At 32.7% G+C, this 18,714-nt stretch overlaps 1 protein-coding gene across 3 annotated transcripts in view; it reads right to left on the minus strand.

The window, feature by feature from the left end:
* The window catches only part of LOC108917716, a 30,242-nt gene that overhangs the window by 1,580 nt on the left and 9,948 nt on the right, over nt 1–18,714 (minus strand). For all 3 annotated transcript variants that reach the window (XM_018724457.2, XM_018724456.2, XM_018724458.2), the window contains 2 exons: nt 15,297–15,478; nt 2,804–3,539 (listed from right to left, as the gene is read on the minus strand). In XM_018724457.2, the coding sequence (XP_018579973.1) occupies nt 2,804–3,539; nt 15,297–15,478 (918 nt within the window). The remainder of the gene's footprint in view (nt 1–2,803; nt 3,540–15,296; nt 15,479–18,714) is intronic.

The raw sequence follows: 18,714 nt of genomic DNA on the forward strand, positions 1-18,714 counted from the left end.
AAAAAAAAACAGATCGATTGGTCAATTAGTTACGTAGTTATAGCCGATCAAAGTTAACCGTCATTTACACTAAATGTACTGGGACATCCGAGCTAATTTTTCGAAAAATACCTTTGGTATTCCGAGTACTTACCACGTCTAAGTTTACAATACTTTTCTTCATTGGCAACCTACTTTAAAACGTGTTTAAAGTTATTTATGCAAGCGAGACATTCAAGAAAATCGAACGGGTGGTGGTGGGGGGACTTCGGCCTGCTCGAAGTTGAATCGGCGAGTTCAAAACCGCGACGCGCTTAAAAATTTTTAATATCTCAGCTTCTAGAGGCCCGATTTTGATTTTTTTTTTTAAATCGATGTCTCGCGATTTAAAAAAAAACAATTAGCGTAATTTCAAATGCCTATCGTTAATAATTATTGGTCTCTCAACAGTCCGATAACTATTTATCTTTAAACTTCCTTTAATTATCAACTTTAAATTTTTATTGTATCAAAGGTAAGTGCATAAACTTATATACTGTTTATCAAAGATCAAAAACAAATTTATTTAAATATTCTACAATTGTTTAAACAACAATTATTTTCAAAATACGTGGAAAATTAGTAATTAATTAATTAATTCATTAATTATTAATTTAATCATCTTTTCTTTTGTCATTAAAGTATAATCAAATATTATTTACTGCTTAAAATATAAGCAAATGAGAAATTAACTCATTATATTAAAAATACAAAATTATAGTACAAAAATTCGACCAGTGTCTAAACAAGCGCCAGAGCTCTCCTAATTGACGGATTCGAATTTTTCAAAAAGCGTTTGAAAGCTTGAGAGCCCTTCTATATGTGATTAAATCAAGCAATTTTTTTTTGAAAATCTGCATTGCAAAATCTATCTAACCGATTTTGATGATGAAATTTGGTGTGATGATTCTACATAACATGAACTTTTCTTGAGCCAAGTATGAAGATCCTATACCCAACTTAAAGACGCCACAAAATTCCCTAAAAAGTAATGTTTTTTAACCCCATTTTTAACGATTTTTTCGATTTTTGCAATAATAATCATGATTCATTCGATTTGTAACTAGTCATATTTTGTAAAATTTAATTACAAACATTTTTTTCCTCTTCTATTTTCGCCTAAAATCAACTCTTGAAAATATACATAATTAAATAGGAAGAAAAATATGACGTTTTTCGAATTTTTTGAACATATTGTGCCGCCAAAAGTTAAACCCACCTTTTTTTTATGCGCATAGAAAAATTTTCATTTCTAGTGATATTTTAAAACCAAAAAGCCAAAAATCTCCGTGGATATACGATTCACCCAAATATGGACTCTTTGAAACTGATACCATCTGGACTAATATGTATATTCCCTTATAAATAAATAAAATTAAATGTTATTGAAATGTTGAGATCCTAAGGTTAGGCACTTGAATCTAATACGTTCATGATATATCAACTTTAAATCGTCAACAAAGAAAAAATTATTAGAATTTAGAGAAAAAGACACAGGGCATTTATAAAAAAATTAATAGAAGTGGCTCTAAGTAAGAGCCTTGAGGCATGCCCCATATAGACAAAAATTATCTGAAATCGTTATTCGAAACATACAAGTCACATAAATGAAGGTACAATTTGTTACTAAATCCGTAATACCATTGTATAAGATGGTAATACTCACATTTATGCAAGATTTACTTTATCGAAGTTTTTCGCAAGTCGTTAAATATTACATCAACTTATGAAGTATTTAGATGATGTGAAACAAATCGAGTGAACTCCGTTAAATTAGATTAGATGAATGTTTTTCAAATTAAGAGATACTGGAATAATCCACTGCGCAAAATAAAATAATATGAAAGAATGGAATGGAATAGACCGATTAATATTCTTGCACCATCAACCTTCGCTGACTGACAGGCAATGACAAAATCAACTGACTCTGAATTCAAATAAACAAACAACTGACAAACAAAACAAATTCAAACTGACACAACAAACAACTGACAAACAAAACAAATTCAACTGACTGAATTCAACTAAGGCACTGACAAATTCAAAAGTTATATCTAAACTGCGTGGGAATGCTTAGAGGAACTGAAAGTTCTAGACGACAATATTTACTAAGTTAATTTTAATGTGAGTGCAAAGATTAAGAATCTTTGAGATCAATCAAAGAGCTAACGAATTAGATAGGAAAGTTTCATTAACTTCTTGTATGACTCCAGAGAATCTGGTTAAATAAGAAAACAACCATTAACACAGAAGACTAAAAAACTTCTGTCGTTAGGCAGGAATTAGTTACATACAGTGACAGGTTATTATAGTCTGGCATGAAGAGAACTGGACTGTATGACGGAGACCCAGAATGCAGGCTTCGCAATAGGACAACAGAAACAGCAAATCTATATCATTCAAATGGAAAGAATTATACCACAAAATTCAGGTTAGTTGGATAATCAAAATTGAACCTAGAATAGTATAGCACATAACTCAGGGTGAGACTACACAAACAAGTATAAGCAATCAGGGTTTTGGAACTGACGCTAAATTGAAAATGGAAGAGGAGTCAATTACTTACAGTGCCAGGTTATTGTAGTCTGAACAGAATTTGGCTGGACAATGAAGACCTAAAGGCAGATTCTTTATGGACAATCAAAATTGGGCCTAGAATAGTATAGCATACAACTCATGGTGATGATGATGTCAGATTACAAATGAGAGATTCAGTATAAATAAGCTACAAACCAAAGGTGTCAAAGTCCTGCGAAAAAAACATAAAAAAAATTATAATTCCTACCTCTTCAATGGCCATGTCATTTTCCTCATCATCTTCAGCCAAATCGTGTGCAGGGGACAAATACAGATGACGTTTTCGCCTCTCGTGGTCTACGTTGTCGTTATAATTCACGGGTGGCTTTGAATAATGCCTTCCTTTCGTATCGATGATAGTTTGATTAGTAGGATTACTCTTACTCTGATTGAATTCTTGATTTACTTTTTCCAGAACAGCGTTACCTCTTCCTCCCAACTTTCTCAGTTTGCTTAGAATCTCGCTGAACGCCTCTTCGGAAGTAGTCCTCGTTTTAGGAGGGTCGATTTTAAAGTTCTTCGTTTCTGCTTTGGCAATTGTCGAATTTCTATGCCCATGTGATTTGGTATCGCTCCCCAAAAGTTTCCCTTTGCTCTGTTTAGTTTTCGTACGCAAAGCTTCTAGTAATATTTTCATAACTTTTGGGTCCGTTATTTCTGAGTTGTCGACGTTACTGTCCATCGTATAATTTTTTGTATTGTTCCTGTGTCGAGGGCTGTGGAATTCCACATCAGCCCTGTGTCTTTTCATCAGTTCTGGTTCGTTGGCCGGTGCTTCATCTTCCGTGGAATTGATGCTCTTTTCACCGGGTGGTTCGACATAGGTGCCCTCCCGTATGGCTTCCATTAGCTCCTCCAGTTCTTCGGATGAGTTGTCGCCAATGTACGCGCATTCGTGTAGGTGTTTGTGACCACGGATCACTATCAAAGATGCACCCGGCCACCTGCAAAACAGCTGACGGAATAATACATGTTCTTAAAGAATTTCTTTCTATTTTATTTTTATTAATGTGTATTATTGTGTATAGTACAATTACCCCCCCCCCCCCCCCCATTCTCTTTACAAGAAGAAACAACAATATTTTTTTATTTGACAGGGCATGAATAGCTTTAAAAATTCTGTTCCCAGTGTAAATGCACCTAGCAGTTACACTGTTATAATAAAATAATGAAATCTGTAGTAATTGAAATGTTTTAGTAATTATGAAAATATAATAAAGGTTTAGTTGCTTATACAGGGTGATCCATTACGTACGTCTAGTTTCCTATATACAGCCGCTCGATACCGTTAATGGATCACCCTGTATACCTACAAAAACTATTAAATTATTTCTTATTGTGTTTAAATTAATTGTTTAAAATAATAAGTAATAATTGTTTAAACCATGCTCTGAAAATTAAAACCAGTACACCTGCTTTGAACACACATCTTCAATTTTTTAACAGCAGAAAAATATCACGTGAGATGAAGAGAAAGATTATATAGACATGGGCTTACAAATCAATAATTTTCGAGATACAGAGCGTTGAAATTAAAAAAAAATCACACTAAATACCTCTGAAGGGGTTTGATGCAAAATAATGAGTCTTAGGCAAACATCCACTCAATTCGAATATAAATACATGTATTGGTGGCAGAAATACCGGATATCGCCCTAAAAATTCGGCGACATTGGATCAATATCTGTAACTTCTTGTGGTGTTCCCAAGAAGAAATATAAATTACATTTTACTCGAAAAATGAGCCACCTTCTTTTATTACATTTTTAGTTTTCATTAACGTTAAAATAACTCTTCAATAGACATCGGAAACTTTGTGGCCAAGTCAAATAAATAAACAGTAGTAATCTATATTATGTTAGTAAGCGGCAATACGCGGTACAGTAGCGTAAATAGTATAAATCTATGGTCAAGCCGTGTGCTCACAATACATAATGCTACTGACTTGCCATACACTAGACCAAGCAAAGCTTCAAGCTCACTCACACACGTACAAATGACAATGAAATGCACGGCTAACGTCCCTTAGCAAAAAAAACTGGATTGTGTACCGGCACTACAGGCCGACAGGGCAGGCATTAGGGTGCCGCTAAAAACGTCGAATAAATTGATAGATGCGAAGCTTCAGATTAGAGTGTACATGTTATTCTATAATAATGATCCGAACAGTCGGATACTAAAATGTGAATTAGTTGATGCTTCGCCACGATTAGTAAAAATAGCATCTATTAAAAACTTCGACTATTTTAGATATGCGCCTGTGACCTCGATAAATGTTGAACAGTCATATCCGTTTTTGAAATAGGTATTTACCGATCGCCGGAGACGATTCACCGAACACTGTTAATTCTTTGCTATTTCCTTATGATAAGAAATTATTATTTTATTAACTTTTGCTTGTTCTTATTATTACGTACTATACCTATATATTTTATGGTAAGTTCCAATTGAAGCGTTTAGTGTAGAAAAATAGAAACTGCCCCTTTTTGTTTTACAAGAATATTTAATGGTAAGTTCCATATGAAGCGTTTAGTGTAAAAAAATAGAAACTGCCACTTTTTGTTTTACAAAAATATGTGAAAATTAAAAAAATAATTTAAAAGAAAGAAACCTATAAAAATACATTTTCAATATGAGCACCTTCCACCTCCACACACTTCCTAAGACTACGAATGTTATTTGTTTGCACACGAAAAAGCATTTCTGGGGTAATAATGTAATAGGTCGATACGTTTTTGAGGAACGTCTGAATGGATATCGATATTTGAAATTTTTGCACAAAATAATTTACAGCCACTTTTAGACGATGTTCCATTAGACATCCGAAGAAACGTTTGGTTCATGCATGAAATTATTTATCTATTGTGTTTAAAAATAAATTGATTGTGAGAGGAGATCCAATTTCATGGCCACCACGTTCTCCAGACTATAATCCGATGGACTTCTTCCGTCGGGATACTTGAAAAGTTTAGTGTACGCAACTCCAGTACAGACAAGGAATGAATTGCTACAAAGAATTAATTTCCATTGTGATAATATTAGACGTATCCCAGAAATGATTTTTCGTGTACAAACAAATAACATTCGTAGACTTAGGAAGTGTGTGAAGGTGGAAAGTGCCTATATTGAAAATGTATTTTCAGAGTTTTCTTTCTTTTCAATTATTTTTTAACTTATTATTGTTTTGTTTTTCTATTTTGTGTTATGTGTAAAGTGTATTTGTCAAATTTTGTTAGTGAAAAATACATTAGCAGACAGTAAGATTTGCTAGGCTGTTATTTTATAAATATGTACGGTTCTAACATAGTAATTATGTCCAATTAAAAATTAAAAACAAAAAATGGTGGAGGCGGCGCTCGATGTGCACTGTGACATAAAATAACAAATATGTCCTAAACTGTTAATTTTACCGAATTGAACCAAGAGGGTATTTACGTTGGCAAATTCTTCAGGGAACTTATTTTTTGTACAGGCAGGTTGCGATCGTCATCTATGTAAAAATACTGGGTTGTTAACCATTGGGTATAGTCCATCCATGGCGTTCTGGACATAATGAATATTCAATTACCACATCAAAAACAAGCTGTACGCATGTGTTATGGATCACCAAATTTGCATCATGCTAAAGTTAATAGTTTAGAGACTGTAAATAAAAATAACTTTTTAATTTTCACCTTTGAGTGTCCGTATGAAAAAAAAATATATGAACTGATATTATTTTGACCTCATCCACTTGTACTCGACTTTTTGTATCAAGTACCGAGACACCCTGTATATTCTTATAATATAAAGTTATAAGAAGGCAGCAGTTGTGTCACTTTTTGTTTGAGTAAAATTACATAAAGGAGAACGCAACCTACAGCCATCCACAAAAAAAAAGTTCATGAGATTTTTTTTGATAGAAATACAATTTCCAATATAAACTGATCATGACAGTCTGAAAAAAATCAATGGCATGAGTTTCGTATTTTTGAAGGTAGCAAGGGGTATGAGCCAAGAAAAAAATTGTGTCAATTAATTTCTCAGACTTTTCAAGATTCCATCGTATATTAGATCGTATTTCTAGAAAAAAAACTATAATTTTTTTGGAAAACGAGTAATTTTAAAGTTACGTTGAAAATGTTGTTATAATGAAAGGTTTCTATTTTTTTTCTTGAAACGCTACGAGTTAGACCTAGTGATAACAGTGGCGTCGAATTTCTGGAGTTTTTAGTGAAATAATGAAAATAATGAAAATAATCTTTGCCATTGGTACCTACACACATTTACATTCGAATCCAATAGATTTTTTTTTAATTAATAATAATAGATAAGATTCAGATATGAGACTGTTTTAATAGCGTAAAAATATCCATTACGGTATTAATTCTTAAAGTGATTATGTTAATTGTTAATTGTATCATATTTCCTTCAACGAGGATAATTTGTAAAATAGTCTAAAATCTTTGTGAGAAAATTGCGAATATTATCCGTAATAAAGTATTTTTTATTTAATTAGATTTGATAGGTTTTCAGTTATGATTTTTTTTACGTTTTGGACACTACTAACATTTAAAACAAACGCATGCTTTCAGAAGTAATTGATTTTAAAGACATTATGTATTTATTTGATTTCCCACATTTCATATCTTGTTCTAGGTATTTACCATTTGATAATAAGAAAAGTAAATTGTTAATGTAATCTGAGTATTTTCTTTGTTAAGTTATTGTGTTTATTTAATTAAGTACACTTTTCCTCGAAATTATATAACTTCGAGACTGTACAACGGAAGAAATAAATTATTTTCTTGACCGTTTCCTTAAACCTAATTTGACACATGTTAGTCATCTCAATAAAAAATTTGGATTACTTGTAACCCGATTTAAAGCAATTTTGTGGAACATTATATAGATTATTTTACTCATATGTACGTTCTAACCAATCAAAATATTATTATAATGGAAATATCATCAATTTCCATGAATTCTTCAGAAATTAATAAAAAACGGTTTAGTACATTGTCAGTGGATGAAATTAGTAATAAAATAAATAGTTCAGGCATCCAAGGTTCAGAAACGGCGTTTCCAGGGAAAAAATGTAGAAGTGTTGTTCTTACCGGTTCTTTATGTTTTTTGGGCTGCTGAATCTGAGTCTGAGGTTTGCCACCTCGCCAGGCGTCGGCTTCACAAAAAAAATTGCAAAAAAACTCAAATTTTCGGCACTTTCTTCAGTTTTTTAACTATAACTCGAAAACTAAGCGTTTTTTGATTATAACTATGATATACCATATTAAAGTAGACAAAATTTCCTACAAATGCGTATAATAACTCTAAAGTCTGGACAATCCATAATGTCGTTAGATCGTGTTGAGGAAAGTGGCATTTCTTGACTTTCCGCTAAAAAAGTTGAAACCGTTTAGTTATTCTAACTGCGCGCTGGTGCCCTACTATCAACTTCATACACCTCTAAAACCAATTTATTTTATGATTATCTGGTATGTCCAGGTTACATTTCAGGAATCGTCAAACGTGAGTGAGGTCAACGGGCATCCTAGTTTAAACGAAATCGTACTATTAATTCAAGAGGAAGATAGAAGGTTTTGATAAAAGGAAACATATTTGGAACAATTTTGTATTTACAAAAAAAAAAGCAAAAACACCATTATTTAATCATTTTCATATTCATTCGTCGTCCTCCGTGAAGATGCAAACAGCCCAATCCCTTGCTGCAGAGCACGAAACTGTGGTTGGTGAGGATATAGACCTCCTGGTCATTATGATTGGAACCCTGACGTCTTCCAATGTATATATTTTTTAAACCAGGATCTTCCATCTGTTTACCATCCTCCAAGCACCACCGAGAAATGCCTGTCAGTGGTTGTGACTCTACATCTGCTCTTTTCAGACAAAGAAAAGCCAAGTTTATGAAAACCCTGACAAGGTATCCTGACCTCTCAATCTACATCCGACGTTTCAGAAACCCTCTTGCCACATCAGAAGTACAGCAGTGGCTGGGGAAATAATTAACCACCTAAGCAGTGGAGATGGAAAGTTATTAAAGACAACTTGATTCCCATCACGACCCTCGAGTTCCCAACCCCAGAGAAACTTCTGACACTCATTGCCTGCAAGTGCCAGAAGGGCTGCAAGGGCAATTGCGGATGCAGAAGGGTTGGGTTATACTGTTCCAGACTCTGAATTGTGAAGAAAGGTGCTCCAATGTAGAAGTACTGCTCAGTGATGACGATCAAGAAGTTTCACCTGAGAAGATCGAAGATAATTTATACTATTACAAGTAATTATTATTCTAATCTAATATTTATCACTTTAAATTAGTAACTATACCTTCACAGATCAAAATGTCATAATAATTTTTTTTTTCCAGTGGAGAGACCATCCTTCAAGAGTTCGAGCAGTCCACTGCCCGGACAGGACTAAAAAGAAAACATTACGCTCCGGATACACAGCCTGGTCCATCTAAACGGAACATCTGCGAACGCAATCCTGATCCTTATGCAGGTAGGTCTTCTTCTTAATCTTACTTTCAGTTTTCTCTTTTTTAAAAATAATATTAATCTCTATTGTGCAAAGACAATAAATTTTGTCCATAATGAACATGAACGACATGGATTCTATTATAGTTATCTAAAGTCTCCATTCTCGTTGTTTCAGGTGATAATTCTGCAGATAAGAATGAATATGAAAATTATTAAATGATGGTGTTTTTGCTTTTTTTCGTGTAAATACAATTATTGTTCCAAATATGTTTCCTTTTATCAAAACCTTCTATCTTCCCCTTGAATTAAGAGTAATACCTACGATTTCATTTGAACTAGGAAGACCATTTACCATATGTACATACAGTGTGTCTACTTAAGTTGGAACCATATGGACTACTTTTTTATTATTGGTTTTATGAAAAAAAGTTATTCTTCATAAAAAGTTCTACATGATCTAAAATCTAAAATGCAACCTTCAGTTATCAAAATTTCCCAGTCTTATACGAGGTATATCAAAAATTATTAATTTTGCTCAAGAATAAAGTACCTTTATTTTTGACAATACAGATGAATGTTATAGAGAAAAGTTATTTTGAATTAAAAGTTATTTTCAAATATGCAATTACAGCTATTTAGCATGAAGATTCAGATTTTGTGAATATTTACTGATTATCCCGTATGGCTTGATACAATTACAATTTAACGTAATCTAGGATGCACTGACATGAAATATTAATATTAAATAAATTCAAGACCAGTGGAAGTATTGAAAATAATTTTAAACATAAACGCCGAAAACGGATTGCCAATGAAGACACTGAATTTGAAGTGATGCTTTCTGTCGTAGAAGAACCAAAAATGTAATTGCGCAAAAGGGCCTCTCGAATCAAAAATACCGCAGTAAGTAAAGATACAGTTGCAAATATTTTAAAAAGAAATAGATATCGTCCATATAAACTGCAATTCGTACATACATTACAACCAAGGGATTACGATAGACGATTTGAATTCTGCGCTCTGATCCAAGAAAAGTTTTTACAAAAAGTATATTTTTTTCCAATGAGGCAACATTTTCTTCCAACGGAACCGTCTCATCACAAAATTGTCGCTGGTGGTCTGACAGTAATCCAAACTTTGTAATAAAGAGTCGTAACCAATATTCGTTTAAAACGAACGTATGGTGTGGTATGTACAAAAATAAATTAATTGGACCAATTTTTTTTCGACATTCCTTGAATGCCGCACATTACTTACAATTATTAGAAATTCAAGTCAGTGAATTTATGCACGAACTTCCGTTACAAAAACGTATTAAAATTTGATTCCAACAAGACGGTGCCTCCATTCATAGTTCAGTAAACGTTAGAGTACTCCTTGAAAAATATTTTTAATGGAAAGGTGATNGTCGCTATAAGCTACTCCCTACGTCCAATGTGTCAGAGCCAACTTCGACCACGTTTTTATTTGAACGCCCGTTATTAAACTCTATTGTGCAAAGACAATAAATTTTCTCCATAATGAACATGAACGACATGGATTCTATTATAGTTATCTAAAGTTTCCATTCTTGTTGTTTCAGGTGATAATTCTCCAGATAAGGACAACGAATGAATATGAAAATTATTAAATAATGGTGTTTTTGCTTTTTTTCGGGTAAATACAATTATTGTTCCAAATATGTTTCCTTTTATCAAAACCTTCTATCTTCCCCTTGAATTAAGAGTAGTACCTACGATTTAATTTGAACTAGGAAGACCATTGACCATATGTACGTACATCTTCGTTGTTCTCGGACTAGGTTAAGTGGGGGAAGGTTCGTTTGATTCTTGTGTGTCTACTTAATTTGGAACCATATGGACTACTTTTTTATTATTGGTTTTATGAAAAAAAGTTATTCTTCATAAAAAGTTCTGCATGGTCTAAAATCTGAAATGCAACCTTCAGTTATCAAAATTTCCCAGTCTTATACGAGGTATATAAAAAATTATTAATTTTGCTCAAGATACCTTTATTTTTGACAATACAGAAAAATGTTATAGAGAAAAGTTATTTTGAATTAAAAGTTATTTTCAAATATGCAATTACAGCCATTAGCATTAAGATTCAGATTTTGTGATTATTTACTAATTATTCCGTATGGCTTGATACAATTACAATTTAACGTAATCTAGGATGCACTGACATGAAATATTAATATTAAATAAATTGACCAGTGGAAGTATTGAAAATAATTTTAAGCATAAACGCCGAAAACGGGTTGCCAATGAAGACACTGAATTTGAAGTGATGCTTTCTATCGTAGAAGAACCAAAAATGTCATTGCGCAAAAGGGCCTCTCGAATCAAAAATACTGCAGTAAGTAAAGATACAGTTGCAAATATTTTAAAAAGAAATAGGTATCGTCCATATAAACTGCAATTCGTACATACATTACAACCAAGGGATTACGATAGACGATTTGAATTCTGCGCTCTGATCCAAGAAAAGTTTTTACAAAAAGTATATTTTTTTCCAATGAGGCAACATTTTCTTCCAACGGAACCGTCTCATCACAAAATTGTCGCTGGTGGTCTGACAGTAATCCAAACTTTGTAATAAAGAGTCGTAACCAATATTCGTTTAAAACGAACGTATGGTGTGGTATGTACAAAAATAAATTAATTGGACCAATTTTTTTTCGACATTCCTTGAATGCCGCACATTACTTACAATTATTAGAAATTCAAGTCAGTGAATTTATGCACGAACTTCCGTTACAAAAACGTATTAAAATTTGATTCCAACAAGACGGTGCCTCCATTCATAGTTCAGTAAACGTTAGAGTACTCCTTGAAAAATATTTTTAATGGAAAGGTGATTCATAGATATTCAGAGATTTCTTGGCCTCCCGGGTCCCCTGATTTAACTCCCCTTGACTTTTTTTATGGGGTTACTTAAAACAGCAGGTTTATCAGCAAGGACCATTTGATAATGTAAACCATTTGGAGAGGATTATTTCTGAAGATTGACAAAATATTACTCCAAATATGATTCTGAAAGTATTACAGGAGTTTGGCAAAAGAACAATTAAATGTTTGCAAAGAGAAGGTGGATATGTCGAGGCTTTAGTAGAATGAATTAAAATTTAATTATGTTTGTTTCTGTATAAATACGTATGATGTTTGTTTACTAAACATTCTTTGTATGGATTTTGCTATTTCTAAAATAAATAATTATTATGCATTCATTACGTATTTAAATTGCAAGGTTGTTCATAAACATTAACAAATGGAAAGGTTATCATATTTTTAACAGATAAGAGAGATAAATACAAATAATTTATAATGTAAAACGTAAATAATCACAAAACCTGAATCTTCATGCTAAGTGGCTGTAATTGCATATCTGAAAATAACTTTTAATTCAAAATAACTTTTATTTATAACATTCATCGGTATTGTCAAAAATAAAGGTACTCTACTCTTGAGCAAAATTCATAACTTCTGGTATACCTCGTATATGACTGGGTAATTTTGATAACTGAAGGTTGCATTGTAGATTTTAGACCATGCAGACCTTTTTATGAAGAATAACTTTTTTTCATAAAACCAATAATAAAAAAGTTTTCCATATGGTTCCAACTTAAGCAGACACACTGTATATGGACCTCACTCACGTTTGACAATTCCTTAAATGTAACCTGGACATACCAGGTAATCATAAAATAATTGATTTTAGAGGAGTATGAAGTTGATAGTAGGGCACCAGGGCGCAGTTAGAATAACATTTTCAACTTTTTTAGTGGAAAGTTAAGAAATGCCATTTTTTCAACACGATGAACACGACGTTATGTATTGTCCAGACTTTAGAGTTATTATACGTATTTGTAGGAAATTTTGTCTAGTTTAATTTGGTATATCATAGTTTACATACACTCGAGACCTTCGAGCTCTCGTATCTGTTGTCTGTCAACAAGTTTTTGAAACACTATCAATTTTTTAAAATTTTTTCCTTAATCTTGCGATATGCAATTCACTTAAAAGTATAAAACTGAAGACGTTTAAGTTTATCAATATTAATTATATCTAGGCTGACATTACAACAATTTGTACAATTTCATCTCTTAGATTATTAAAATTGATTTAAATAAGTCATTATTTATTAACAAGCATTTTTGTTAACAACGCCTAATGTAAATCTAATGTATTTATATAAAAATTTATTTTATCTGCTCCCACTATAGTAAATAGACTATTAATATAGGTATTGTTTTTAAGGAGGTAAGTGGATTTTACTGTAGAAGTGGAAGTTGTTATGAACAACGGGAGGTAAGTAAGGTAACTTTCCTCCCTAGGGAAACAAGCGATTTCGATTTATAAATGCATCTGGATAATTATTCCCCTCGCGTTTACTAATTGTCACAATTTTCTCAAAATGATTTGACCTCTCTATTTCAGTCAACTTAGGCTCAATATTATCTGACTGATCCATTAAAACAGCATGATGCGATGTACTACTAGAATCAAAGTGTCATTGTACAGAATCCTGTTGGCTATTTCACTTTTATTACTTAAACTGTCAGCAACATAACTTTCTACAATTGTGGCTGATTTCCCCCCACCATGTCTCTTGATTGCTAATACATCAACTCCTGTATTAGCCAGTAACGTTGCCGATGTTCTGCGGAATGAATGGTCTGTATATGTTTCAGGATGTTCTAGTTTCAAAAACTGTGCAATCTTATTAGGAATCACAGAAAGGGTATTCATCTACCTGCTTGATAGCTCATATAAAAGCGTGAAAATTCAGTTTTAATTTCCAATCTAATCTTTATATATTTCTTGAGAATTTCTAGGTGAGAAACAGAACCCAGACGAGAAGTAATTGCAAACGTACGTGACATACCATTTTTAGAATCTGGATTTGTAACTACAACAATGTCATCGAAATTTTTGCAATTGACGTTGTCTAAAGTAAGTTTGCAGAACGGCATGCTCCTGCAATGCCTAAGACCGTCACTACCTTCATTAGCAAAGATGTGATATCGGGTACCTGAAGGAGAAAATCGTTGACTTGTTCTCTTGTAAAAACGTTTGACTTTTTAGGTGTACAGCCGTCATTCTTACGTTTCAGAAATGCTCTCAGCTTGGGGTATTTTGATATATCCACATTCTCCTCTATGAAAATGACTTAAAATTGACTTAATCATTGAGTATTCACTCCAAAAACCAGCTAGCAGTGACATTTCAAAAACACCAGTATCTTTGTTCAGTAGCGCACTTTCGACTTCTCGGACAATAAAAATTCGCAGGCAGGCACTTTCTATTTCTCTCATTTAGAAATAATAATTCAAAACCAGCAAAATTGTAACATTTATGTAGCTTTGTTTAGAAACACCTTAAAAACGACAAAATCCAAACAACCAAGGCGACTTTGTAAGATTTCAAATAATGTCAAAATGAATTGATTAAGAAATGACAAAAAAAAAAAAACCAAACCTTAATTCAAGAAACATAAAGAACTATAGGAGCAGAGAAAATGTTATACACCACGCAGCAGTTAAGTATAATTTACCAGTCTCGGGCGCAAAATTGTCCTCAACTGGTAAATAATACTTACCTCCTTTAAGGTGTAAGTAAAACAAAAAGATTCTGCAGTATGTAATTATATATTTTATTATTCTGTAGTCGTTGTTAAAGAGGAAAATTTTTAATATAAATATACATACCACTCGCATTATACTTAATTATAATATAATTGTTTTATTTTGTTAGTAGTAACTTTTATTGCTACTGAATATTTATAATATCCTGTTATTGAAATTGGAAATTGGCTTAATAATAATATGTATACTACATTTTATTATAATCAGTTATAATTATAAGGCTGAAAATTCTTCTTCATAAAAGATAATAAAAAATAATCTTGATATAGTAAAGTAACATTCCTTAGCAGATGTTTAAAAAAGCTTTTCGATTTTATTATCAGATTTTATATCCTTATATACACTCATAAACTAATAATGGTTATACCTACGATTCAAAAGGAATGTCTTCCAAAAAAAAAAAAATATTATGTCAATCATTTTGGTGTAACTAAAAAATTATAGATGGCAGTATTTATTCCCAGTTTAACTGGATTTGATTCCCTATACTCATTAGGGAGTCACTTTTATTTTAAATAATAAAAAAAGCTTATAGCTTTATTATACTTAAAAGATAAAATTTAAAAAAATATGCGTACCTCACACAAGTCGACACAGTGACCGAAGTTCCCCTGAGTAGATAGAATCCCCAGTATTCCTTGGTGTCATCCTCCAGAACCAAATGTCTAACCATAGAGAGCGGTTTCTTTTCTGGAGACAACTGTGGTGTGTTGGGGAGCAAGAAGGCATTGAAAGTAGTATTCACCTTCACCAACTGTCTCTGAAAACAAAAATGAAATAATAGAAAAATACCGATTAAGTTTACCTTCAATATGAAAGTAATTTATTTATGTGCCTCATTATTCTGTTACATTTCTGAGCAGAGATTTTATTCTTTTGTTTGCAAACCATGATGTATTTCCAACTAATTTTAGCCTCGTTTGTTATTTGACAAATACTTATTATACATCCTTTACTGGCAATTAAAAAAGTAGCGTCATGCAAAGATGTAAAATTATATTTAAAACGCATATACATAAGTGCACTTTAGGATTATTGTGATTTTCATAACAATTATGATAATAACCATGAGTCAGCAGTAAAAATAAACCACGTGCATAAAATCAAACAAACCAAATGCCCTTCAACGATATTTCCATATATCATTTGTTGCTCACGAAAGAGTTACAAAACCTTATCTATTGCAAAAATAATTAAAAAATGGATGAAGAAGAAGATAAATGCGAAAAGCTCCATTCTTGATTATGATTTTTCAAAAGTGTAATTGTAGAGCAGTAATAAACCATATCATCTTGAGTACACCATTAAAATGACTAAGGCATTTTCCTTTATTGGATATAATAACACTAATAACCATTACCCTGTTTGTATTTGGCTTAGCTTAACATATATATTAACGTCGGTTTTTTATCACTATTCAGTGATAAATGGCTGTAAACATCAATTATTTAATTGAAGTTAAATTTCACTACTGAATATGATTATAATCACGAAAAACATATTGTATTTTACTGCAGTGACACCTCTTGGAAATTGTTATTTCATAAGAAAAACTATTTCGTCACATCTGGTACAGATAAATGAACTGATAACTAAAAAATAGCTTCTTCAGAATTCATTTTAATTTATCTACTCGAGTTCAGTCTACCTTGTTATAAGAAAATATAATATGCTTTTTTAATGAAATGAAACCTCTAGGATATCTCCACCAAATACGCCACCAATATGAAATATAATCTTTTAATAAATCTAAATCACTAAAACAGATTTTGGTGCAAACTAATATATGGGTTAGTTACATCAAAAGGTTGGTAGATAAAAAACAGCAGTCTAAAGAGATTTGGGATTTTTAGGGGATATTTAGTATTTTGTCGTTAAATAATTTAATATGTTTCTAGATAATATAATACAAAAAAACTAGAATAGATTGTCGCATTTCAACTTCCGAGTTTTCAAAATTCACCCCACTTTCCATTCCGGACCAAAAAGGCAAAAAAAAAACGCTCAAAGTTAAAACCGCCGTAGCTGGGGTCAAACATGGCGTCCCAAAGGATGAGCGACGGGAAAATTGAAATTTTACCGATCTTTCCAAACGACACGAGAATTGTCAGCAAAGAATGATATAAATTTCTAAGAAGCCGAAAACCGAAGACATGGAATCCAGTTAGGTTTCAAAGTGCCGAACTAAACCAACTCCCGCAAGAGACACACCCTAAGATCTGCCGCGGCTGTGACCGAACGTCTACCCTGGGAATTTGCAGCTCTTTAAACAGAGATGGAATCCTGCCCAGTGCCTGCCGCACGATCAAAATATTTCAACAATACTGTATGCACATTTCTATAACTAATATACAGGTTGTCCGCGAAATTGTGAGAAATCTCTCGGGTGCAGGTAGAACATGAAAAAATAAGATGACAAATTCCTATAAAATTTTTTCGTACAGGCCCTTCCTACGGAGATATGTGTCCTTGAAGGACGCTCTGGAAATCGGTTTTTCTTGAATAACTTTTAAAGTACTTAATATAATTTAATAAAAATTTTATGTGATGAACACTAGTAAGGACCTCGTAAAATAGTATCTTTGAAACATATTTAGCTTTTTTAGTTCACCAGGGGCGGGCTAAGCTTTACAAATTAATGCCTAAATATAACCCCCTGTAGGATAAAAACTTTAAAATATTAAATCTGGGTAGCTTCAACCTGAGACTAAAAAAAAAGGTACTCTTGTTTATTGTCGATAAAATGAAAAGTTTCATGTTTCATTTTTAATAAAAAGGACCACGATTTCTATTTTTTTTTTCTCGACAACAAAGTGACATCGCTGACATATTGATCCTTTACTTCATTATTAATTTACCGATTTTTGGATTTCGTGGTGAATTTAATTGTGAATTAATTCGAAATATGGAATACACGTTTATTGAGTATGCAGGTATGCATTTCATGTATGGTCTTGCGTCTTGCAATGCTTTAGAAGCAAGAAGGTTATATCACGACAGATTTCCTAATCGTGCTCTGCCAATCCAGAGGATATTTCAGCGAGTTGACCATCGTCTAAGGGAGAATGGTGAGCGATTCCAGTTAATAAGGTAATACATATTATTGATTATTTCTTGAAAATCTAAAAGCATATAAAAAGAGCGTGGCCAATCCAAGGAAGTAATCGAGGTCCGCAACTAGTTGGACAGCCCGACCTTTTATTTGCACGATAGCCCTAACTATCTCGCCAATGGAAAAGCCAATCTTGCTGTTCCACGACAAGATGAACACAAAGATTACATAAATATATATAAAATAAATAAAAAATATGGTATAAAAATTTTGCAAATACGCTGGGAAAAACGTTCATATCAATCATCATCAATAGGGTTTATCAACATTTTAAAGAAAGAAATTACTCAATTAACACAGTTACAGTGCCTGATTTAATAGTGTCTATTTTTTTATTAATTATTTTTCTACCTTCAGTATGAAATTTTTAGTAGGCAAACATTCGAGGGTGGTCTGAAAAGTTTCCGACCTAACAAAGATACAAGACATTTTTTCAGATTTTTTTTTTTATTTTTCGACATAGTCTCCTTGTAACTCTACACACTTCTCCCAGCGATGCTCCCATCTCTGTAACCCGTCCAAATAGTACTTGGCGTTTTTCTCTGCAAAATAATTGTTCACGAAGGTGATTGCCTCTTCATTTGACGAAAATCTCTGTCCTCCGAGCGCAATTTTTAGATGAGGGAACAAAAAGAAGTCGCTTGGGGCTAGATCTGGTGAGTAAGGCGCATGGTCAAGTAGTTCAAACCGTAATTCGTGGATTTTCGCCATGGCAACCGCTGAGGTGTGAGACGGTGCGTTGTTTTGGTGAAACAGGATTTTCTTTTTCTGCAAATGTGGCCGTTTTTCCGCAAGTTCTGCCTTCAGCTTGTCAAGTAATGATGCGTAGTATGCTCCTGTAATGGTTTTTCCTTTTTGAAGATAATCGATTAAAATAACTCCAT

Source organism: Anoplophora glabripennis, unplaced genomic scaffold, assembly GCF_000390285.2.
Source record: "Anoplophora glabripennis isolate ALB-LARVAE unplaced genomic scaffold, Agla_2.0 scaffold61, whole genome shotgun sequence".
Taxonomy (NCBI): Eukaryota; Metazoa; Arthropoda; class Insecta; order Coleoptera; family Cerambycidae; genus Anoplophora; species Anoplophora glabripennis.